General features: G+C 41.9%; 1 protein-coding gene across 2 annotated transcripts; it reads right to left on the bottom strand.

Moving 5' to 3' along the window:
- Positions 1–621: 621 nt before the first annotated feature.
- On the bottom strand, positions 622–7,121 carry LOC308268082 (cytochrome P450 2A13; the record flags this gene model as incomplete). 2 transcript variants are annotated; one of them, XM_080703128.1, is made up of 9 exons in its annotated part: positions 622–803; positions 1,342–1,483; positions 2,122–2,309; positions 2,782–2,923; positions 3,928–4,104; positions 5,165–5,325; positions 5,549–5,698; positions 6,536–6,698; positions 6,942–7,121. In XM_080703128.1, 9 exons carry the CDS (start codon positions 7,119–7,121, stop codon positions 622–624), a joined length of 1,485 nt encoding a protein of 494 aa, XP_080559254.1. The 2 variants fall into 2 exon arrangements, with proteins under 2 accessions (XP_080559254.1, XP_080559255.1); XM_080703129.1 differs by lacking the exon at positions 6,536–6,698 and having other exon boundaries at positions 6,929–7,121.
- Between the last annotated feature and the right edge of the window lie 17,376 nt (positions 7,122–24,497).

The following is a 24,497-nucleotide window of genomic DNA, read 5'->3' as shown; positions in this document are numbered from 1 at the left end:
GGAACCTCTTAAGACATGCATGGAAGAAAGATATTATTTTGACACTGGGTTATTCACTAGCATGTCTGTTATAATACAGTGTGACTCCATGGGCTCACTGTTGTCCCTACTTCAGTTAGCAGGAAGCAGCCCATTCATAAAACCTAAGTTGCAAAACAGAGACAAAGGAAATCGAGAAACTTGAGAGTAAATAGCCTGTTATAAAACTTGTAAGTTTCATGGGAGCAGCTTTTCCTTTTGTTGGCATCAAATTCCAGTAAATAAAGTGAGCCAAGGTGTGTGTGTGTGTGTGTGTGTGTGTGTGTGTGTTACTTTAAGAAGTACAGAGATCTTGGGGTGATGTATATGCATGTTCTGTGAAGCATTGCGTGGTGCTTTGGCACAGAGCTGACACAGAATTCTTACTCAGTCAACCAGAGCTGTTATTATTACAATTACCATTTACAGCGCAGCATGGAGTTCCTTCTTCCTTCCCCATCTGAAGGCTCTCTCTAGCAAGATGAGCAGTCTGTTCTGCTTTTTCTCCCTGTCTCATCCTTCCAGCCCCCTGCTTTTCCCATCATTTTTGCCTTTCCCTCAGCCCCCCTCTCGCTAGTCCTCTAGCCCCTCTCCCACCCTGGCTCAGCGGGGCTGGAAGCTCATGGTGTAGTTCCTTGGGATGGTGGCAAAGCCCACGTGTTTAGGGGACACATCTATGTCCTGGGGCGCCTGTGGGGACTTGAAGCAGAAGTTCTGCATGATGGTGGTGAGGAAGAGAAAGAGCTCCATTCTGGCTAGGCCTTCTCCAAAACAGTACCGCTTCCCTGGAGAGGAGAGGTGAGAAAGGAGGTGGAGGTTAAGTTGACTCTCACTGCAGCCCCAACACCGAATGCACAGCTGCATTCTTCCAGAGAGAAGGGCGCAGTACTGTGGCCTGAGAGGCCTTCAGGGGAAGCTCTAACCCTCCCCAAGCCTCAGTGTCCCTTGTACATGAGGCGGGGTGACCCATTCCAGGCGGTAGCATGAGAAGTTTAGATGCCCCTCCCCACACACCCACTGAGCGATGGCTGCTGTGCTGCAGTCTCCTAAGAGAAAGAAGTGGTTGTCGCCTCTGGAAAGACCTCTGACTTACTCTGAGCCCTGATTTCCCCCATTTCTGAATGAGGTTTGTTTTTTCCCTTCCACTTTTCTGGATGCAGATATGTGGGTAGTAACAGTTATGGGAGCTGTAGCTGCTGGGCCACAGAGCAGATTCCTAGAGGAACTTCCTAGCTGGAGAAAGGCACTGACTGAAGAGAAGAGAGCTGAAGCTGAAGAGGGGTGCGGCCCTGCTGGAGTGAGCAGCAAGCGGTGGTCCCTTACCAATTGAAAAAGGCACAAAGGCATCACTCTTCTTAAACTGGCCCTTGTCATCCAGGAAGTGCTGGGGGTTGAAATCTCTGGGATTGGAGAAGAACTTTGGGTCTCTCAGCACAGAGCCCAGCATAGGGAACACCTCGGTGCCCTGGCAGAGGAGGAAGGGGATAGATAAGGCAGGTTGGGAGATGAGTGAGCGGAAAGTTCACAGGGGGAGGAGATGAGGAGCTGGGGTGCCCTGGCCAAGAGAAGAGGAGGCACAGGAGTTGTATTGTTCTGAGGGAGGAGCTTTGGGGAATTTGAAGTGACTGTCTCTGAGCCAGGAAGTTGGGGGGCTTGGGGTTGTGTTCTTTGAGGCAGGAAGTTCAAGGGACATGTGGTCTGTGTCTCCTGGGGCAGGGATGGTTGGGAAACATGCAGTTCATGTCTCTCAAGGCTGGAGGTTGGGGGGGCACCTGGAGGCCCATGGGCTTAAGACAGGACATTTGAACATCATGGGAGTCCCGGCCCATGGGCAGGATGTACGGGGAACTGGGGAATGAGATTCCTGTCCTGAAGGTCTTGTGGGAATGAGCTTTGCATCTATTAAGTCAGGAAGATTGGGAGCATAGGGCTGATTGTCCTGGGAGAGCAAGTCTGGGTGGCCTTGGGATACAGGAGTCTGAATGGGAAGACTTGAGGGACATGGTAGCTGAGGAATTCTTTGGTTGAGGGAATGGGATGAGACTGGAAAGCTTCTGATGGGGATGGGGTACTGAGGTCCCTCGGGGGTGGGCAGGGCAGAACCTTGGGCAGGAGGAAGTCCCGAAACTTGGTGTCCTTGATGACCCTGTGAGAAAGGCCCATGGGAATCATGTCTCCAAATCTTTGGATCTCGTGGATCACTGCCTCTGTGTAGGGCATCTTGGCCCGGTCCTCGAACTTGGGCTGCCGGTTCTTGCCAATCACTCGGTCAATCTCTTCGTGAATCTTGGCTGGAGGAGAAGAGGAATATGTTTAGGTATCCAGGGATGGAAACTAAATTTGAACAGGAGTGATAATCCAAATATTGAAAACTAGTTGAATAACAAGCATCTGTGTTTGACATGCACCTAGACCACTCAAAGCAGACAATGACCACACACATTGTGGGTGCAGGGTCCTGTTAACCTGGCCATGCCAGAATCATACAGGAGCCTCAAGGGATGGGTATTAGGGAATGGCCAGAGGAGCAGGCTGTGGGCACTCTGGTCTCAGCAGAGGAGCAATTTACTAGCCAGTTCACACACTTCTGATATTTTCACATCTAGTGAGACTGGGCTGGTGCCTATCAGCTCAATGTTCCCCCACACACTGCCTATCTCTGCAGAGCAGGGCCTCTCTGAGGGCCGGGAACCTGAGAGAGGTGTGGTCACTGCAGTAGGCTGAGGGTCTGTGAGCCCCACTTCCGTTCCCCTCCAGCTATACCCTCCACATCTGGGTGCTTCATTAGCAGCAGGAAGCCATAGCGCAGGGTCGTGCTGACAGTCTCCGTGCCCGCAAAGAAGATGTTCAGCGTGGTCAACACTATGTTCTTCATGAAGAACTCCGTGTTGGGGTTATTCTTCTCCTGCAGGGAGAGCGGCATCAGGCCAAGCCCACTCCCCGTGCCCTTGGGGACCATCTGGGAGTTTTTCCTTGGACCCACCCCTCTCAGTTCTGGACTTAAAGTGGAAAGAGGGACCCTAGATCTGCCAGGCTCTCTCCAGGCTCCAGGCTTTTTCCTGGCTGTGTGCTGCCCCAGATGCTCTTCTTACACTTTTTGCCCTGATGACTGTCTGTCCCTTAATGATCAACTTAGTTGTCAATGCTTCAGTGATGGAGTATTCAGATCAAAAGAAAGAGAGAGAAAAAACCTGAGAAAAATTGGCAAAGATGCCCAGATGGAATGAGCCACTGAGAGTTAGGCATAATTTGAGTTGAAATTATCCTATTCCTTTTCCAAACATGTTGAAACTTCCTATTAGGAATCCCCTTTCTTGATCCCTTGAACTTCAGACTCCATAAAGCCCATCTCCTTTCTGTTTAGATGGGAGACTGACTTGTAGACAAGTGTTGTGACTTCTATATCACGTAGCAAAGCCAGGTCACCTGTCCACACACGTGTATCTAATGACTAGGGTAGGAAAGTTAGACATCATGTGGCTAAAGCACAAGCCAGGGAGTCAGAGAGACACAGATGGAGGTGAGGTCCACTGCTTGCTTGCTGTGTGACCTCAGAGAGGCCACTTGTTCTCGGGGGGCTGCAGTTTTCTCATTTGTAAAATTAGGGTCATACTAGAACCTTATTCAAGAGCTGTTGTAGACGCTAAATATATACTTAAGATCATGCCTGTCAGTGCTATCGAAGTGGCTGCTATTTAATGGTTTTCATTCACACATTCTGCCTGTGCATAATGCCTCAGAAGACAGGACAGTGGTGTATAATTATGATTGAGATGGTGAGGATTTTTTTTTTTGAAGGAGAATACTTTTAAATGAGCTTCTGCTTCCCATCTCCTAGCCTCATTTTCCTCTGCCTGGCTTTGCTTTCCCCCAGCCCCCACCCTGCCCTGCTCCAGCTTCTGGGTGCACCTCCTGCATGCGTATGAGGAAAGAGTCGATGAAGTTCCGTGGAGAATTGGGATCCAAGGTGCGCTGGTTCTGATCCACCTTCCTGGCTATGAAGTCCTCAAGTCCCTGCAGCTCCTTAAAGGCCTGTTGCTGTGGTCCTGGCAGGTGCTTCATCACAGAGTAGAACATCTCATAGAGCTGGGAATTATGGACAGCAGAACCAAAGAAAAGACAGTTGCCAGTGAGCAGGATCCCATGGGAGTTCTCATGGCAAGGGAGGCACTGGGTTTAAGGCACCTGTCCGGGTGTTCAGTATTTAGGTGGGGATGTATGGCCATATATGTCTAAGTTTTCCTGTTGGTTAAGTGTGAGGACCATTCCATTTTCTAAGAATTTAGGTTAGATGGATTGGAGCACACATGTAGGTTGGAAGACATCTAGTTTCTGAGATTTTCAGGTGGGACTTTTATGGGGGGGTCACCTATTTAGATGTTCAGGCATTCAGTCAACCTCTGTCCACATACTTAAAGTATTTGGTTTGGGACCTACCAACAGGTTCAGGCATCAAAGTAGTCCTGGTGTTCAGGTGACAAAATAAGGGGGATACCTATTCCCTTGTTTAGGCCCTCAAATGTGCTAAAGGGGCTAATTTCGTGTGTGAATAAGTTGTACTGGAGGGCATTTATTTGGGCATTTAGGAATGTTCTGTCCCAGACACTTATTTGGTGTCTTGGTTGTGGTACTTGTCCAAGTGTCTAGGTATTTGCATGGGCTGAATAGGAGGAACTCGTCTAAATATTCCAGTGGGCTGGTTTGATATACCTTTGTCGAGGACAAATGCTTTTTGATGGCCTAGATTTTGCAGCACCAGGTTTTCAGCAGGGGCTGAGGTGGACGCTTGTTTTGGTATTCAGATATTTAGGAGGATTAAGTAGTAAGCATCTTCTAGACATTAAAGCAGGCTGGAATGGGAACACTTGCACAGGTAAGAGAGCTGAGTAGAGGGCCTTTTTCTAGCCTGTCAGCTCTCTTTTGGGGGATCTGTTGAGATACCCAGTTGTCCTTGGAAACTTGGTATTGGGCACCTGTCCTGGCTCCTAGTGCAACTGTTCAGATTTCCAAGCTTGGGGGGGGGTAATTTTGAGGAGACCTGGTCTGGAGGAGGATAGCAGTTTTGTATACCTGTTGCCCTCTGGGGTGGGGATGGGGAGCTGGGCAGTTGTGGTAAGTGTGGTGGTGCCAGGCTGGAAGAGCTCACCTGCCCAGTGGAGGTAGCTGTGAACTGGAAGCTTCCCAGCATCATACGCAACAGTGACAGGAACTCTTTGTCCTCATAGTCAAAGCGGTCCCCAAAGACAATGGAGCTAATGACATTGGAGACTGTCCGACTCAGGTAGAAGGTGGGGTCAATGAATGCTCCTAAGAAGGGGGAGGGCAGGGAGAGATCGGGATTGGAAAAGAAAGTCAAGTGGGCTGTCTGATGCCAGTGTGCGAATTTGGAAATGAGTCAAATTCCCAGCACATTAACCCAGAGGCTAGGACCTCCAACTGAATCCCTCCCTGCTCCGTAGTGCATAATGTGCGGTTTCTTCTTATCAAGTGTTTCTCTTTCCTTCCCTTTCATCCAGGGGTCCCCACTCACCATGAGTGTCCCGGAAGGCCTGGATGAGGAAACCTGCCTCCTCCTGGATGCGCTCCTCAATGCCACGCTTGCCCACACCAAAATCTCGCAGAGTAGTGATGGAGAATCGCCGGAGTTGCTTGGCACGCTCACCATTGCTGAATGCTACACCTGCGGAGGTGAGCACAGTGGCAGGAGGTGGTCAGAGATAGGGCAGGGGGCAAGCAGACCACAGACCAACCTTATGGTGGCTCCCAAAAGATAAGGGATGTGAGGAGCAGGAGGGAATAAGAGAATCATGGGTATGGGGTGAGACTGCTACACCCAAAGAGATGCAAACACAGATTTTACATTGGAAGAAAATCTTCAGAAGAGAAGTAAGTAGGAATATGTGGCAGGAATGGAAGACAGACATTCTAATGTAGGGAAGGAAGTCTCAAAAGAGGGAAAAGGAGTGGAGGAGAGAAAAAGAGGGGCACTGAGATTGTGGGGGCTTGGAAGTGGAAATATAAATTGTGAAGGATTCTAAATTGAGCTTCAGAAGAGAGAAAAACAGAACGTCCAGAGAGAGGAGAGATTGTTACCAGGGAATACAGGCATGGAGATTTTGAAGAAGTCACTGTGTGAAATTTTGAAAGAGTAAGAAGAAAAGGAGAAGAAAGAACCTGAGAAGGTACAGAAGCCAAGGATGTCAAGAAGACAAAACCATCAGATAAAGTTGGAGATGTTCCAGCAAGGAGATCTCAAGAGTTGGATCCATCCAGGGAAACAAGAGATATCTAATGAGAAAACAGGGAGGCAGGAAGAGAGAGCCAGGGAGAAAGAACACAGAAGGGTTAAGACAGGCCAGTGACCAGCTCTGGGAGGAACAACAATGAAGAGGAACAGGAAGAGAAAAGACAAAGGGCTCTGTATAACCTTGGCGAGCAGATGAGTCAGGGGGAAGATCAGGGAAATTGAGGCCACCAACTCTTCTGGGCCACCTTTCCCCATATTGTGGCCCCTCACCATAGCCTTTGAAGAGCCAGTCGAAGGTGGCCTGCTCGCCTCGCCCACTGAACTCCTCTGCCTGATCCACCAGCGCCTCCTTCACTGCCTCGTGTCCACATAGCACCACGACCCGGCGAGGCCCCAGGTGAACTGTGAACACGGGGCCGTAGCGCTCGCTCATCTGATGGGATGGGAGGCAGTGGTTAGAGGGCTCTTACCTGAACTGGCCCAGCACCCTGATATCAGATGCTGGGATGCAACAGTCAAGAGGCAGAATATCGCAAGATCTGGCCTTTTCTGCCAAAGATTTGGCTGCCAATCCCTATTATAAGTCTCTGGCTTATCCTAGTCAATCATTTGCCATAAAACCCCAGCAAAACTGAGCATCCCACCCCATGACATGCAGCTCACTGCTATGTGGCACCTTCATGAGGCAGTTGTACATCTGCTTTGTGTCCAGCTGCAAGTAGTTCCCAATGAAGGGCAGTGGTGTGGGTCCTGGAGGCAGCTTCCCCCAGGGCTTCCTCTGCCGCCAGACAGACATCAACACCATAATGCTCACGCAGGCCAGCAAAGCCACCAGGAGCAGTCCTGAGGCCAGCATGGTTGCAGCAAGGGTGGTGACAGCTGGGATGGTTTACCTTTATACTCCTGGGGCAGAGTAGTTCACTCTGGTGACCTTTGCTTCTGATTATATAATTATCTAACTCCACCTCCCAACACTACCCTCCCTCACCACCACCCACTTAGTTTGGAATACAACCAGCAAGCAAGGAGGAAGGAGACCTATGAGCAGATTAGCAGGGTGTGGGGCTCCAGACAAGTATTCCAGGGCTGTGTATTGCAAAGGTATGGGATTAGTAGGTAAACTCCAGTACTGAAGACTTTGTAATATTTGAATATCAGAGGTCCTGAGTATTGGATATGGGGCTCTCAGAGTTCAAAGGGAACCCAGAGGCATGGATTTTAGAGTCTCAGGGCAGAAGAATCCTACAGTCTGAATTTTATTGAGAAGAGACAGGATATGTGTCTGGGTCTGAGGTCTTTTGGTGAGGGGAGACATAGGTTTAAGGGACTCTGAAGGGAAGATTATTTCAGGGTTATGGGTTTCTGTATCTTGGAGGTGAGAAGGACTCTGACCTGTAGATGTGGAGTTCCTGGAGAGAAGTGTATGGAAAGTCCATAAGGATCCTGGTCTAAATACCTGAACCCAGGTATAGACCTGCTTGTCTGGCCCCAGGCTGTCTCTTGATGCTGTCACTTGAGCTTCAAATTGAGATCAGGATGGATGTCCCTGAACTTAGAGTTTCCACTACTATGAGTGGCTAGGAAAGGGGTATAAGACAGAGTAACATCTCAGGTACTTTGCAAAGAACTGGAAAAGAGTAACTCAGAATCACAGTTAGCATAGGTTTTGGTAACTCCCAATATGGTGGAGAATTTCAACTGTCCCAAGGGTTCTATTTTAATTCAGCCCCACTGAATTTCTACCCAGATCCTTAGGGGAAGCTCATTAGACTTATTGGATCATTTCTATCACTACTTTTATTATTAGAATGTCTCCCATTTTGCATATGGGTGAACTGAGGACAGAACACAGAGGGTGTATGTGGAGCACGTATGTGTGAGGCTGTTAGACCAAAGGTCTTAAACTCCTGTCTGTCCTAATCTTCTTTTTCTTCACATCTAGAGAAAGAATGGGGAGACAGAAAGAGTCAGGGGAAACTGGGACAGAGAAGGTTTAAGATAGGCTGGAGGCCAGTGCTGAGAGAAGTAACAATGAAGAGGAATGTGGAGAGGAAAGACAAGGGATCCATACAACCTTGAATGAGCAGATGAGTCAGGAAGATGGCTGGGGAAACTGAGGCCACCAAGTGTACCTAGTCACATTCTCTCATGCTGTGTTCCCCTCACTGTAGCCCTTCACAGTGCCAGCCAAAGGTGGCCTGCTTTGAGATAGCCTCTAAACTTTGGCTTCTCTACTAGTGTACCAGGAGCATTTGGGAAAAGGAAATGGAGGTTCCCATCTGTTGGTTTTTAAAATCTCCTATAATTCTGGGCCTGAAATCCCAGTACTTGGGAAGCTGAGGCAGGAGATTCACAGGTTTGAGGCCAGCCTCAGCAATGTAGTGAGGCTTTCAGGAACCTATTGGGACTCTGTTTCAAAGCAAAAAAAACTAATAAAAAGGGATAAGGGTGTATCTCAGAGGTAGAATACCCCTAGCTTCAATTCCTAGTACCCAAAATATAAAGCCTCTTCCAGGTGTGTCAGGAGGGCTGTTATTAGCAAGCAGAAAGGACTGCAGAAGGAAATATTTTAATAACCCCAGTGTGAGGAACAGAGAGGAACGTGGGATGCTGACAATGGGAGCAGAAAATGGATGAGTTGGTCCTACTCTCCTTCCTTCCTTGAAATTCTCCTACTCTAAGATGATTAGGTCTTTGTGTGCGTCGTGTTTGGATCTTTGTAAGGATGATGCCGGTTCCTCGTCAACATCTCTGAGGTAGTGAGGGAGGGAGCTGAGATCTTCACTCACTTCCTTTTTTCCTTCATTGTCTAGCCCAGCCCATCCTGGGGTCCAAGTGAGAACCAAGTTTAGCAGAAGGTAGGAGCTGAGATTGGCACCAGCAGTGGGTGGGGATTAATGCTTGCAGATTTGGAAATCAGTATCTGGTTGGCCTTGAAAGAAAGGGGAATCAGGTTGTCATTGAAACTGCCTCCAAGAATGCACTGAGGTGGGGAGGAAGTTGGCACTTAACTTGATAATGAGAGAAGGTTAACAGAGCCTGCTCTGGTGCCAAGATGTGCTGAGAGTGGTTCATGCAGGTGGTCACTAAATTGATTGCAGGAGGATGTACTGGCATGACTATGCAGAATCTGAGCCTGGTGCCAGCAGATTCTGATATGGTAATACCTAAGTGCTGAAGTTGGTCCTATCTGAGCTTGAAACTGGCATACAATACACCCTAGGAGGGTCCGTAGGTGGGAAATGGGCAGGCTTTGATGGTTGTGCCTTCTAAAGTTTCACTTTTCTCTGCAGAGCCTCTGAATTTGGACAAGTGGAGGTAGATGAAGTTGGCACTCCCAGGCCTGGTGTTCTGCTCAAACTGCTCTGGGCTTCAGGACTCTGAGACTTGTTATATGGAAACAAAGCATAGAAAATAAAGTTGTTTGTTTATTTTGAAGGGGGAAGAGGTGGAAAAGAGGATTAGCACAGGTTCAGCAGGTATCAACCCCTCTAATCCTAATTACCAGCCTGCACCTGGGCTGGCTCCATACCTGAGCCCCTCCCCCCTTTTTAATAGAAGGGAGGGAGACATATTGAGAAATTGTTTAGAACGAAGTTGGCACTAGGAAGGGCCTTGGGTGTTTAGAGAAGCCCCCCCCCCTCAACGGTAGGGAGGAGCATTAGAATGGGAGAAGTACTCAGGGAGAAAGGTCGTGTGTGTTTGCTCCTATTGATTTCCCTGGAATGTGTACTGAAGGATCAAATTCTGAAATCACATGCAGGAGCACATGCCAATGGCAGTGTCTCAGGAGTGGCTTATAAACTAGCCAGGAGTTAACTCATGAAAGTTCTTTCCCCTTGCCCCAGCAAGTTCTTTTTGGATGGATGAGTCCCTATCTAGATGGATTGTGAAGAGCAAGGTTAAGTCATGGGTTGAACTCTTGATCTTCTCTTTGTTAGGTGACCTGAGCAGAGGACTTCACTGAGCTTTATGGGGTTAAGGACAGCATCTACCGGTTAGGGTGTTTTGGTCAGGAGTATAAGAGTTAATGCTTCTTTAGTACAAAGCAGAAAATGCTCAATAAGTATGAGCTATTTTATTCACTTGTTGTTATTAGATCTTATTAATCTGTAGGATAAAGGAAATGGATTGTAGTTTCTCTAAGCCCTGTCCTGACTTTTGCATCTTTTTGGCCTGAAGTTCCCAAAGTTTTTTCCATGGGAAAACAGGAAGAAAAAGGAGGAAACCTCCTTCTCAGTCTTTTCTTGACCACATCCAAGAGTTCTCCCCTGAAGTTGTAAATAGGAAATGAACCTCCTGGTGGCCTCTTTGAGAATTGGTTTTGTTAGGCAGTGGCTAAGAAAGGAAAATTAGCATTTGATACGCAGATTGTTCTGGATGAACCTGGAGCTGGCACAGGACTTTGTCCATCCCCCTGGCTTCTCTTGTCTCTGACTCTGTCTGCTCATCTTTTTCTTTCTCTTTCTCCACAAGTTACCCTTCCCCTCAAGCTTCCCAGGTACCTCTGGATGTCTGTATGTTGGTATCAATTTTTCAATGGATTCTCCAAGATGTTTCTGCTATTTTATTCTTATTTGTGTCTCTGTGTATATGTAATTCTGAGTGCATTCTTAGGGTTTGTGTGTGCATGTATGTTTTGGTATATCCATGTTGATAGATTAGTTTATAAAAAGGATAAAGAAAATGATTGGAGTTTCTGTGGGATGTGTATTTGTATGCAAAAAGTGGGAACCCAGTTAATGCCTATATGTGCAAGTCTGTGTGAGTGTTGCTATGTGTGTGTTTGTGTTGTGTGTCTATGTGTGTGTGTATGTGTGTGTGTGTGTGTGTGTGTGTGTGTGTGTGGTGTGTACTGAAACCTTACTAGTCTCTGCCTTTGTCTCTTACATACACACATACTTTGGGATATGCCAGTTGGGAGATGTCTGCCATGTGTATTTTGTGTCCAGACTGCTGCATGACTATATTTTTATATTTTTCTGTGTGTACACACAAATGAGTGAATACTTATAAGTACATGGGTATTTTTTCTTCGTATTGCATATAAATGCAGGCACAGGGCCATGTTATATACACAGGAACATCTGATATCTGCCTATGATAGTCTGTTTGACCTGAAATGTAATCTTGGCCCAGCTGTACTTATCTTCTTAAAAAAAAAAACAAATAACGCCAATATTTTTTTTCAGAGTATTTACCTCCTTCTTGTTTTCAAGATTATTGTTGGCTGAAAAGCCTGCAATGGAACAGGTGTGTCCTAGAATGTTCCCACGGTTGGTTACTTTCCACTGGATAAATTTAAATATTCTCTTAGAAAATTCTCTTTCCCACAGCATCACCTCCAATTTCCTAAGCTTGATCCAGCACATTTAATCAGTATTTACTGAACAATGCTAGCTCTATACTGGGTGACACAAGTGACCAGAGAGCCCTGGGCTCTGCCTTACTGAGGACTCACTGATAAGGGGAAGACAAACTCATTACCAGACAATGACAGCTATAATTGACAATGGTGTGGTGGGAAGGCTCAGCAGAGGGGTTGGACCAGGATGAGGAAAGTACAAGTGTCTATAGGAACCTGGAAACGGTACTAGACTAGACCTTGTGGTTTTAGGATGGGTCACTAGAGGGATTTTACATGGAAGAACAGGGTGAATTAGTGGATAGGGTTCCAGCCAAAAGCAATTATGCATGTGCACAGCAGAATGAAATTAGACCTTAAACACCTGGAGGACTTCAGTTCACTTACAAGGCTGTGGCCATTAGCAGGAGCCAGTCCATCTGGAGCCTTGCACAGCTTGGTGAGGAGTTGGATTCAATCTTGGGGAAATGGATAGCCACAGGAGGTTTTTAGTCAGGGGAATAAAATGGCCATATATGTATTTCAGAATAATTCTTCACATCATCTGGGGAGAGGATTATACTGTAAGCTGAGAAATGACGCACCCAGGTGACAGTGGATGGGACTATGTGGATGGGGATGAGGCAGTGGGCTGGAGAAAGACATGGAAGTAAGAACTAATTGCTACTTGCTTGCCTGTTGGCTGTTGGCTGTGTGGTGGTAAGGGTTAGGGACGAGGTCTGGCATGGGAGACAGATGGTCATGTCACTTACTGATTTGAGGACACAGATCAGGAGCAGATTGAGGTAGAGATAATCACTTTGGCTTCGTCAAGATGGTGAACCAGTAACTGTTCTTGGGGATTTCTTAGACTAGTGGGAGCGCAGACCCAGATATGAAAGTCCTCAATGAGTCTATAATTATTCATTAGTAATTATTAATAATAATTAATATTATTGAGAATTGGGCTCCTAGAGGAGATGCTAATGAACTTAGTCTTGCAGAATAATTTCTCCAGGTAGGGGAAGAAAGGGGAGAAATTCAAACAGAGAGACCCACATAAGCCAAGTCTTGGACATATGAGATGGATGAAACACAACAGAGATGTTTCGCAGCTTTATCTCCTTCCCAGCTCCTATCCATTATATGCCTCATCAGTGTTTCCTACCCACCCCCAAACCTGGTCCAAGCTCTGAGAAGAAATCTGGTTCAGGACAAATGTACCTGAAATCTATGATCCTGTCCCAAATGAGATTATTTTCTCTATGTTTAAAATTAAGATAAAATGGGACTTCTGGGAAGGTGGTGACCAAGGGAAGCAGCACATATCTGTCCGGCGGACACTTGATCTCTATCATAGAGAAAACAGCATCCTGACAAAAGAAAGAAACCAGTATAATTTTTACTAGAGTACTGACAATTGAAAAGTGCAAGAAGAAAGATAGAAAGCAAATCCGAGAGCAGAAAAGTACCCTGCCTGCCTCCAATGGCTGCGGCCACAGGTGCTGTGAAGGCGCATCTTGCCTCACTGTGCTGGCTCTGCCAGAGACCCCCAGCAAAAAATTCAACAACTTGAAACAAAGTAAGCAGATGCAGCTTATTGGAATTATAAGCAATCAGCCCCTCCTGCATGGACCCCGGCTATGACTCGCAGCACTGGCATCTGAGCTCACAGTGCTTTCCAGAGATTCAGAGCAGTGCTCAACAACACTGTAAGTGAACCAGCCATCCGCACAGGAGATTACCCAGCATGGCTTCAGGGACTCATGTAGCCAGTGATAGTCTTGCAGGGTCTGAGATTTTGTAGTCAGACATAGCAGAGGTGTAGATTAGCAGATAGCTCCCAGGGCCAATCAAGCAAAAAGGACCCACAGTCCACAGGGCTCAGAACCCTATTACAATCTCGGGAGATCACTACAGACCATGTAATCATGGTTATCAGAATAACCCAGCCCTAGATGTGGAGAACAGAGACTCCTACATATATACTGGGTCTGGTCCCAGTGCCACTTGCCACCTATGCAGGCAGGGAGAGACTCGGACTCAGAATCAGTGGAAAGCATGGGGACCTGTGCTTAACATTAGGTCCAGCCCCATTGATACCGGCTGCCTGCATAGGCTGAGAGAGTCTCAGAGACCCAGGCTATGGCTGGAAAGGTGCCAGTGGCACTCGACACCTACACAGAGAGAGACATCAGGCCCTAGTCTGAATTATTGAAGGAGATCAAAAAGCAGAGCTATAAACTGACATAATTACTTATAGGTTACAGAGAAAATGAGAGTGCTTGGAACATGTTCAAGAATGTGAACCTTAAATGACTGAAAAAAATACACAGACCCAGGAGGACTGCAGGATACAAGTCTGATCAGTATTCATATATTTGTAAGGTTGATTGTTTTGTTGTTGTTCTATTGTGTTTGTTGTTATTTTATTGTATTTGTGTGTTTGTTTGCTCTCTTCCCCACCCCTTTCTAAGCCTCTTCTACTCGCTTCTCTCCATCCTTTATTCTTTCTTTTCTTTTCCTTGTATTAAATCCACTTCATAGCACTACACTAAATACTATACATTGGTTACTAGAATCCTACTACATATTCACCATCTCTAATTTCTATTATATATTACCTTACCAAAGGCATACTCTCATCCTATTCAATCCTATCTGCAACTTTACTTTATTCTTGCATTTATGACTTTATCACTTTCCTCCTGACTCAACCTTCATCATTGAATACAACACAACATGCCCTTGTACATACCAGCTGACACCTAGAAGTTGAGAGAAATCTATCAAAAGCAACAAAGATAGAAACTTAAGAATTGTGAAATTATGAGAAAAAGAAATAACAAGGAAGCGATGAGCTTTCACAACCCCACAATAACAGAACCTGACAACACAGAATTGCAGAGAGTACCAGAAGGACAGATCAGAAATTTAAAAGTAGAAATGATAAATGATTTCTGAAAGAATTTAGAGAACCTGAAAGAAATAAAGGATGCAATCACTGAAGTGAAGGCATCACTACAAACTATAAACAATAGATTAGACCACATAAAGAATAAAGTCTTGCTCTTAGAAGATGATCACTCCAAATATGAACACATAGTAGACATTTTAGAAAAAACAATTCAGCAGCATGAATTGGACATTGGAGAGATATGGAGCCATTTTAAAAGAGCTAAACTAAGAATAATATATAGGCATAGAAGAGGGAATAAAAGCTGAAAACAAAGGGATCAACAACCTTTTCAAAGAAGTAATATTTGAAAATGTTCCAAACATAGAAAAAGAGATCAATACACAGGTACATGGAATTTATAGAACCCCCTTTAGATAATATCAGACAAAAGATTCACCACACCACATAGAGTCAAACTGACCTACATAGAAGCGAAAGAAAGAATCTTAAAGGCAACAAAAAGAAACGACCAAGTAACATTCAGAGGCAAACTAATTAGAATCACTCCCGGTTTCCCAAACCAAGTCATGAAAGCCAGAAGGGCCTAAAGTAGCATATTCCAAACTCTAAAAGAAAACAGCTTGCAACCCCAAATTTCCTACCCAGCAAAACGTTATCTCAAATTGATAAGGAAATAAAAATCTTCCATGACAAACAGAAGCTGAAAGAGCTTATGTTTTTCAAACCAGCACTAGAGAAAATACTCAAAGAGATTACCTGCCAACAATAAATAAGTAATACATGCCAGAACCAGAGAAACAAGAATTTTCATCAAGCAAAGAACTAAGCATAGAACAAACTACCTTAAATAGAAGTTAAAACTAAAAATGTTAAGAAATAAAAGTCATCTCTCAATAATCACACTGAACATAAATGGCCTCAACTCCCCAATCAAAAGACATAGGTGGAAAAATGGAATAAAAAACAGAATCTATCTATCTTCTGCCTACAAGAAACACGCCTTACAAGTAAAGATAGTAACAAACTAAAGGTAAATGGCTGGAACAAGGTAATCCATGCCAACAGAACTTGAAGACAAGTGGAGTAGCAACTATATCAGGAAAGTTGGACTTCAAGCCAATATTATTAAAAGAGACAAAGTAGAACATTTTTAACTGGTAAAAGGAACAATCCAACAAAAGAAAATAATGATAGACAACATATATGCCTCAAACATAGGGGCAGCTACTTTCATAAAACAAACACATTGTGACACTGGGTCACACATAAGTCCCAATAAAGTAACTGGAAGACTTCAACACTCCTCTCACACTACTGGGCCAATCTTCTAGACAAAAGGTCAGTAAAGGCCTAAGAAACACCATAAACCAAGTGGGCCTATTAGACACATACAAAATATTCCACCCAACTACAGTGAAGTTCACCTTTTTCTCAGTTGCTCACAGAACCTTCTCCAAAATAGATCATTTCCTGGGCCTCAAAGTGAGCACTAACAAATTAAAAAAATATGACATGCTCCTCTACATCTTTACAGACCATGATGGAATGAAACTATAAATCAACTATAAGAAGACCCAGAGTAATTGCATAAACATGTGGAGACTGAACACCAAACTGCTGAATGAGGAATGGGTCATAGAAGAAGTAAGGGATAAAATTAAGAAATTCCTAGAAACAAAAAAGATACAATATATCAAAACCTCTGGGAATGTACATTAACAAATTTATCATCACTAAGCCAAACATGAAAAGGAGGGAGGAGGAAGGAGGGGGACAGGAATCGAATAAGGGCTAATTGGGTGCTTCCACCATCTTGTAGCTCATTAAGAGCTATGACTATAATCCACCAATAAAAATTTTTAAAAAATAAAAAATAGTAAAAACCTCTGGAACACCTGGGAGAGAGTAGTAAGAGGAAAATTTATAGCACTGAGTGCTCAAATAAGAAGAATAGAAAATCACCAAGTAAATAACTTAGTGATATACCTCAAAGCCCTTGAAAAACAGGAACAGTCTAACCCCAAAGCCAGTAGAAGACAGAAAATTATTAAAATCACAGCAGAAATCAATGAAGTAGAGAATTAAAAAAATACAGAAAATCATTAAAACCAAAAGCTGGTTTCTTGAAAAAATTAAAAATATGGTTAAACCATTAGCCCAACTTAACAAAAAAGAGAGAATTGACCCAAATTATCAAGATGAGAGATGAAAAAGGAGATATTATCACTGACAGTGTAGAAATCCAGAGAATTATCAGAAACTACTTTGAAAAACTATATTCCAACAAAATGAAAAACTGGAAGAAATTGACAACTTTATAGATAAATACAACCTTCCTAAAATGAGTTAAGAATATATAGAAAATTTAAAGCTGTCAATATCAATAAAAAGATTGAACTAACAATAAAGAGCCTACCATCAAACAAAAGCCCAGATTGTACAAACCAAACCAACCAAACAAACAAAAGGCCCAGAAGCAGATGGTTTCCCAAACAAATTTTATAAAAAATGAAAAAATCCTTTAGAGAGGAACTAATTTCAACACTCCTCAATCTATTTTGTGAAATAGAAAGAAACAGGACTCTCCTATGAAGAGTGGAAATACATTCTATGAAACCAACATCACATTAATACCAAAACCAAATAAAGACAACTCAATGAAAGAAAACTACAGGCATATATCATTGAACTTAGATACAAAACTGCTAAACATTTGACAAAATCTAGCACATATTTATGCTAAAAGCACTGAAATGAATTGAAATAGAAGGAACATACCTCAACATCATAAAGGAAATATACAATAGGCCCACAGCCAACACCATATAAAATGGGGGGAAACTGCAAGAATTCCTCCTAAAAACAGAAACAAGACAAGGATGTCTCTTTGTATATTTTCCTTCACCCCCCCACCCCCACCACAATACTCCTTCTTTCTCTCCACACATTAATGAGATTGGTAATATCTTCATATATTGCCATAGTATTGTTTGACCTGTTTTCTTCTTCAATACTCCCTCTTTCCCTTTCTAACTCTATTCTCTAACCTTCTTCAACTACCCTACAGATCTCTACATTATTTAAAATTCTTTATGTTTCCTATTTTCTCTTTATGTTCCACATGGAAGAGGAAACATGCCACCTTTGACTTTCTGAGAACAACTAATCTCATGTGGGATGATATTCTCCAGCCCTTCTGACTGGGGTGAAGTGGAATATCAATTTATTTATTTATCTCTATTTATTTACATTTCTCCAATGGCTAGGTATATTGAGCATTTTTCATATATTTTCTGTCCAACTGTACTTCTTTTGAGAAGTTTCCTGGTCATTTTCCAGATTTTTATTGGATAATTTGTTCCTTTTTCTTTGAGTTTTTTTTTTTAAGCTTTTTCTGTATTCTGATATTAGTCCTCTGTCAGATGGCTAGCTGGCAAACGTTTTCTCTCATTCTGTAAGTTGTATCTTCACTCTGTTGACATTTCCTTTACTTTGCAGAACAATTTAATATGATATAATACTATTTATCAATCTTTGATTCTATTCTTCCTGAGATATCAGAATCCTGTTCAGGAAATTGTTGCCTGTATCTATCCTGAAGTGTTTCATCTATGCTGTTTCTAGTAGTTGAAAGCTTCAAGTTTTACATTTAAGTTTTTTGGCCTATTGTTAGTTGATTTTTGTAAAGGGTGAGAGATAGGGGTCTAGTTTTAGTCTTCTAAATGTGGTTATCCAGTTTTCCCAGAATTATCTATTGAATAAGCTGCCTTTTCTCCAATACATATTTTTGGTGTCTTTGTCAGGAACAAGTTGGTTGTATGTATGTGGGTTTATTTCTAGGGCCTCTAGCTTATTCCACTGATCTACGGGTCTATTTTTATGACAATATGCATTTTTTTTTACTATAGCTCTGTGGTATATTTTCAAAGTAGATATTGCAATACCTCCAGAATTGCTCTTTCCACTCAGGATTGCTTTGGCTATTTGGAGTCTTTTGTGCTTCCATATAAATTTTAGGGTGTTTTTCTAGTTCAAAGGAGAATGTTACTGGTATTTTGATGGGGATTGCATTGGACTGTGGATCACTTTCAATACTATGGCCATTTTAACAATATTAAGTTTTTCAATACACTTTTGTACTGGGGAGGGAACCAGGGGAATTCTACCTCAGAGCTAACCCCCAGCCCTATATTTTTAAATTTTTTATTAGTGTACTATATTCATACATAATATTGGGGTAAAAAAACCCCTATGTGTACATACATATACACATCACTGATTTAACCCCTACCCAATTCCCACCCCATTCCCTCCCCATCCCTCCTTCCCTTGCTTGGCTTAGTGGTTGAATTTGATATGCTTAAGTACATTGTGTGTTTTAGAGATTTTCCTCTCCTCCCCTTATTTCTCCTCCTTTAGGTTGTCTTGTTTGCTCCTCTATAGAATATTCTTTTTCATCTAGAGTTCCTCCTATGACCCATTTCTCCCTAACTCTCACATATTTTGGAAAGCATCTGATTTCTTATTTTTTGTGACTGACTAATCTCACTTAGCATAATGTCCTCCAGTTCCATCCATTTCCCTGAAAATGATATAATTGAGCTTTTTTAATGGCTGAGTAAAATTCCATTGTGTACATATCCCACTGTTTTGTAATCCATTCATGTGTTGATGGACATCTTAGCTGGTTCCATAGTTTGGCTATGGTGAATTGTGCAGCTGTGAACATAGATACACATGCATTAGTTTGGTAGTTTGGTTTCCTATCCTTTAAGTAGATACCCAGAAGTGGTATTGCTGGATCAAATGGTAGATTTGTTCCCATTTTTCTGAGGATTCTCCATACTGTTTTCCAAAGTGGTTGCACTAATTTGCAATCCCACCAACAATGTTTTAGAGTTCCCACCTCTCCACATCCTGGTCAGTATTTGTTGTTAGTGTTGTGAATGATGGCCATTCTAGTTGGGGTTAGGTGTAATCTAAGGGTAGTTTGATTTGCATCTCTCTGATTGCCAATGATGTTGAAAATTTTTTCATGCATTTATTGGCTGTTTGAATTTCTTCTTTTGTGAAGTGTCTATTCAGTTCACTTGCCCATTTTGTTATTGGATGCTTTGTTTTCTTAGTGTTGAGTTTCTTGAGTTCTCTGTATATTCTAGATATTAGTCCTCTATCGGTGGTGTAGGTGGCAAAAATCTTCTCCCACTCTGTTGGCTCTCGATTGAGGTTCTTGACAGTTTCCTTTGCTGAACAGAAGCTCTTCAGTTTCATGCAATCCCATGTATTGATTCTTCTTTTAATTTGTTGTGTCTTTGGGGTCTTGTTGAGAAAGTGTTTATTTGTGCTTCTGTGTTGCAGTGTTGGACCTATGCCCCCTTCAAGGAGCTTCAAGGTCTCTGGTTTAATTTCCAAGTCTTTGATCCATCGTGAGTTGACTTTTGTACAGGGTGAGAAAGTGGGATTAATTTCCAATTTTCTGCATATGGCTAACCAGTTTTGCCAACACCATTTGTTGAGGAGGCTATCTTTTCTCCAGTGTATGTTTTTGGCCCCTTTGCCAAAAATCAATTGACTGAAAGTGTGTGGACTTATTTCTGGGTCTTCTATTCTGCTCCATTGTTCTATGTATCTGTTTTTTGCCAGTACCATGCTGTTTTTTTTTTTATTACAATGGCGTTGTAGTACAGTTTAAAGTCAGGTATTGTGATTCCTCCTGCATGGTTTTTGTTGCTGAGAACTACCTTGGCTATTCTGGGCTTTTTGTTATTCCAGATAAATTTAAGAACTGATTTTTCTATGTCTTTGAGGAATGATCTTGGTAGTTTAATGGGCATTGCGTAAAATCTGTAGATCACTTTTGGAAGGATGGCAATTTTAATGATATTTATTCTGCCAATCCATGAACATGGAAGATCCTTCCATCTTCTAAGATCTTCTTTGATTTCTTTTGTCAGGGTTTTATAATTTTCTTTGTAGAGATCTTTTCAATCCTTGGTCAAGTTTATTCCTAGGTATTTTATTTTTTGTGGGAGATCCAGAGTGGAAGTGTTTTCTGAATTTCTTTTTCAGTGGATTTATGGTTGGTGTACAGGAAAGCTTCTGAATTTTTAAGATTGATTTTGTATCCAGATACTTTGCTGAATTTGTTGATCAGTTCTATAAGCTTTTTGGTTAAGTTTGTTGGGTTTTCTAAATATAGTATCATGTCATCTGCAAATAGTGAAAGTTTGAGTTCTTCTGTAACTACTTGTATGCCTTTGATTTCCTTTTCTTGCCTTATTGCTCTGGCTAGAGTCTCTAGTACTATATTGAAGAGAAGTAGTGATAGTGGACATCCTTGTCTCATTCCTGTTTTTAGGGGGAATTCTTGAAGTTTTTCCCCATTTAATATGATGTTGCTGGCGGGCTTATTTTAGATTGGTTTCATAATGTTGAGATATGTTCCTTCTATTCCAATTCTTGGCAGTGTTTTTTTTTATCATAAATGGATATTGGATTTTATCAAATGCTTTTCCGGCATCTATTGGAAGATCATGTGATTATTGTCTTTGATTCTGTTTATATGATGAATTACATGGATTGATTTTCATATGTTGAACCAGCCTTCCATCCCTGGGATGAACCCTACCTGGTCATGGTGTATAATTTTCTTGATGTGGTTTTTGATGTGTGTTGCTAGTATTTTGTTTAGTAGTTTTGCATCCAAGTTTATCAGAGATATAGGCCTGTAGTTTTCCTTCCTTGAACTGTCTTTATTCTGTTTGGGTATTAGTGTGATGTTGGCTTCATAGAATGTATTTGGGAGAGTCCTGGTTTTTTCTATTTCACGAAATAGTTTGAGTAGTATTGGGGTTAGCTCTTCTATAAAGGTTTTATAGAATTCACTTGGGAAACCATCTGGTCCTGGGCTTTTCTTTGATGATAAGGTCTGTATTGCTGTTTCAATCTCTTTGATTGTTATTGGTTGATTTAAGTGTTCTATATCTTCTTGATGCAGTTAAGGAAGGTTGTATTTATCTAGGAATTTGTCGGTTTCTTCCAGATTTTCCATTTTTGTTGGAGTAGTTTTTCAAAGTAGTTTTTGAAATCCTCTGGATTTCTACACTGTCAGTAGTAATGTCTCCTTTTTCATCTCTTATCTTCATAATTAGGGTTGATTCTCTCTTTCTTTTAGTTAGGATGGCTAGTGGTTTATCAATCTTGTTAATTTTTTAAAGAAACCAGCTTTTGGTTTTGTTGATTTTCTTTATTTTTTAATTCTCTATTTCATTAATTTCTGCTCTAATTTTAATAATTTCCTGTCTACTACTGGCTTTGGGGTTCCACTTTGAAGGCAGTTGTAAAGAAACTTTTATAGTATTGAGTGTCCACATAAGAAAAACAGAAAGTTGCCTAGAAAAATAGCAACAGACTAATCCCAAAGCCAGCAGAAGTTAGGAAATAATTTAAATCAGAAGAAAATAAATGAAATAGAGAATCAAAAACAATACAAAAGATTTACAAGACAAAATCTGGTTCTTTGAAAAAATTAGCAAGATCAAAAACCCCTAGCCAACCTAACCAAAAGAAAGAATCAACTCAAATTATTAAAATCAGAAATGAAAAAGGAAGACACCATTACAGACAGTGGGCAAATTCAGAGGATTATGAAAAACTATTTTGAAAATGTATACTTTAATACATTGAAAAATATGAAAGAAATTGGCATATTTTTAAGCACATATAACCTACCTAAATTAACCCAGAGGATGTAGAAAACCCAAACCAACCAATAGCAAGTAAAGAAATACAAACAGCAATATAAATTCTGCATCAAATAAAAGCCCAGGCTCAGAGGAGTTTCCAGATGAATTTACAAAACTTTTAGACAATTAAACCCAACTCTCCACAACTTGTCTCCCAAACTCCTTCTATGAGGCCAGATCACATCAATACCAAAACCCCAAGAAAAAAATTATATACCAATATCACTGATGAACATAGATGCAAACATTCTAAACAAAATACTAGCTATGTGCATTTAAAACCATATCAAGAAAATTGTACACCATGACCAAGTTGGTTTTATCCCAAGAAAGCAAGGTTGATTCAATATACACAAATCAATATATGTTACTAACCACATAAATAGAACTTAGAATAAAACCACATATCATATCAATATATGCTGAAAATGCATTTGACAAGATTCAACACCCATTCACTTTAAAAACACTGCAGAAAATCAGAATAGAAGGAACATATCTCAACATTATTAAGGCAATATACAATAAAGTTTAAGCCAATACAATACTGAATGAGAAAAAACTGCAAGAATTCCCTCTAAAATCAGGAACAAGAAAAAAATGCCCACTATCATCACTTTTTAAAAATATAGTCCTCAAGACTCTTGCCAAAGCAATAAGAAAAAAGAAAGATATCAAAGATATTCAAAAAGGAAACAAAGAGTTAAAATTATCTTTTTTTGCACATGACATGATTCTATATCTAAAAGACCCAAAACTCTCACCCAAAAGACAACTGAAACTGATGAATAAATTCAGCAAAGTAGCAGAATACAAAATCAACTTAGATAAATCAGTAACAATTCTATTTGTCAATCATAAGTCCACAGAGAAATAGAGAAAATTCCATTCACAATAACCTAAAAATCAATAAAATACTTAGGAATAAACCTAACCAAAGAGGTAGAAGACCTCTACAATGAAAACTATAAAACACTAAAGAAAATAATTGAAGAATACCTTGGAAGATGGAAAGATCTCGCTTGCTCATAGATAGGCAGAATAAATATCATCAAAATAACTATTCTGGAGCTGGGCATGGTGGTGCATGCTTGTAATCTCAGTGCTTGGGAGGCTAAGACATGAGAATCACGCAGGTTTAAAGCCAGCCTCAGCTACTTAATCAGGCTCTCAGCAACTTAGTGAGACCCTGTTTCCAAATAAAGTATAAAATAGGTCTGAGGGTATATCCCGGAGGTAGAAAAGTCCCTGGGTTCCACCCCCAGTACCACACAAACACAAAAACTAGTCTGACAAAAGTAATTTACAGAATCAATGCGATCCCTATCAAAATACCAATGCCATTCTTCATGGACCCAGAAAAATCAGTCAGGATTTTTTTTTGTGTGTGTGTGGTACTGGTGATGGAACCCTTTTACCTCTGGGCTACACTTCCATACCTATTTTTTAATATTTTATTTGGAAACAGGGTCTCTTAAGCCAGCGAGGCTGGCTTCAAACCTGCGTGATCCTCCTTTCTCCACCTCCCAAGCGTGGGGATTACAAGCGTGCGCCTCCACACCCGGCCAGTCATGAATTTTATATGAAGAAACAAAAGACCCAGAATAGCCAACACAATTCTAAGCAATAAGAACCATGCAGGAGGCATCAAAATTTCTGACTTTAAATTATATTATAGAGCTACAGTAAAAGAGTATGGTACTGGCACAAAAGCTGTCACACAGACCAATGGAACAGAATAGAAGATACAGAAACAAATCCACACACTTAGTCAATTGATCTTTGGCAAAGGCGCCAAACTCATACGCTGGAGAAAAGGCAGCCTTTTCAACAAATGGTGCTGGGAGAACTGGCTATCCATTTGTAGAAAGATAAAACTAAATCCCTATCTATCATCACCTTGCATAGGAGTCAACTCAAGATGGAACAAAGACCTGAAATTTAAACCAGAGACTGAAGCTATTAGAATAGAGCATAGGTTCAACATTCCAACATATATGCAAAACTAGTAACTTCCTCAACAAGATCCCCAAAGCTTAGGGAATTAAAACAAGAATTAAAAAATGGGCCGGGCGTGGTGGCGCACGCTTGTAATCCCCGCGCTTGAGAGGCAGAGAAAGGATGATCGCGCAGGTTTAAAGCCAGCTGCGTGCGCTGGCTTAGGAGACCCTGTTTCCAAATAAAAATGTAAAAGAAATAGCTCTGGGAGTGTAGCCCAAAGGT

This window comes from Muscardinus avellanarius (genome assembly GCF_963383645.1).
Source record: "Muscardinus avellanarius genome assembly, chromosome: 10".
Taxonomy (NCBI): domain Eukaryota; kingdom Metazoa; phylum Chordata; class Mammalia; order Rodentia; family Gliridae; genus Muscardinus; species Muscardinus avellanarius.
Note: the sequence above shows the minus strand (reverse complement) of the source record. Positions and strands in the feature narration are given on the sequence as shown.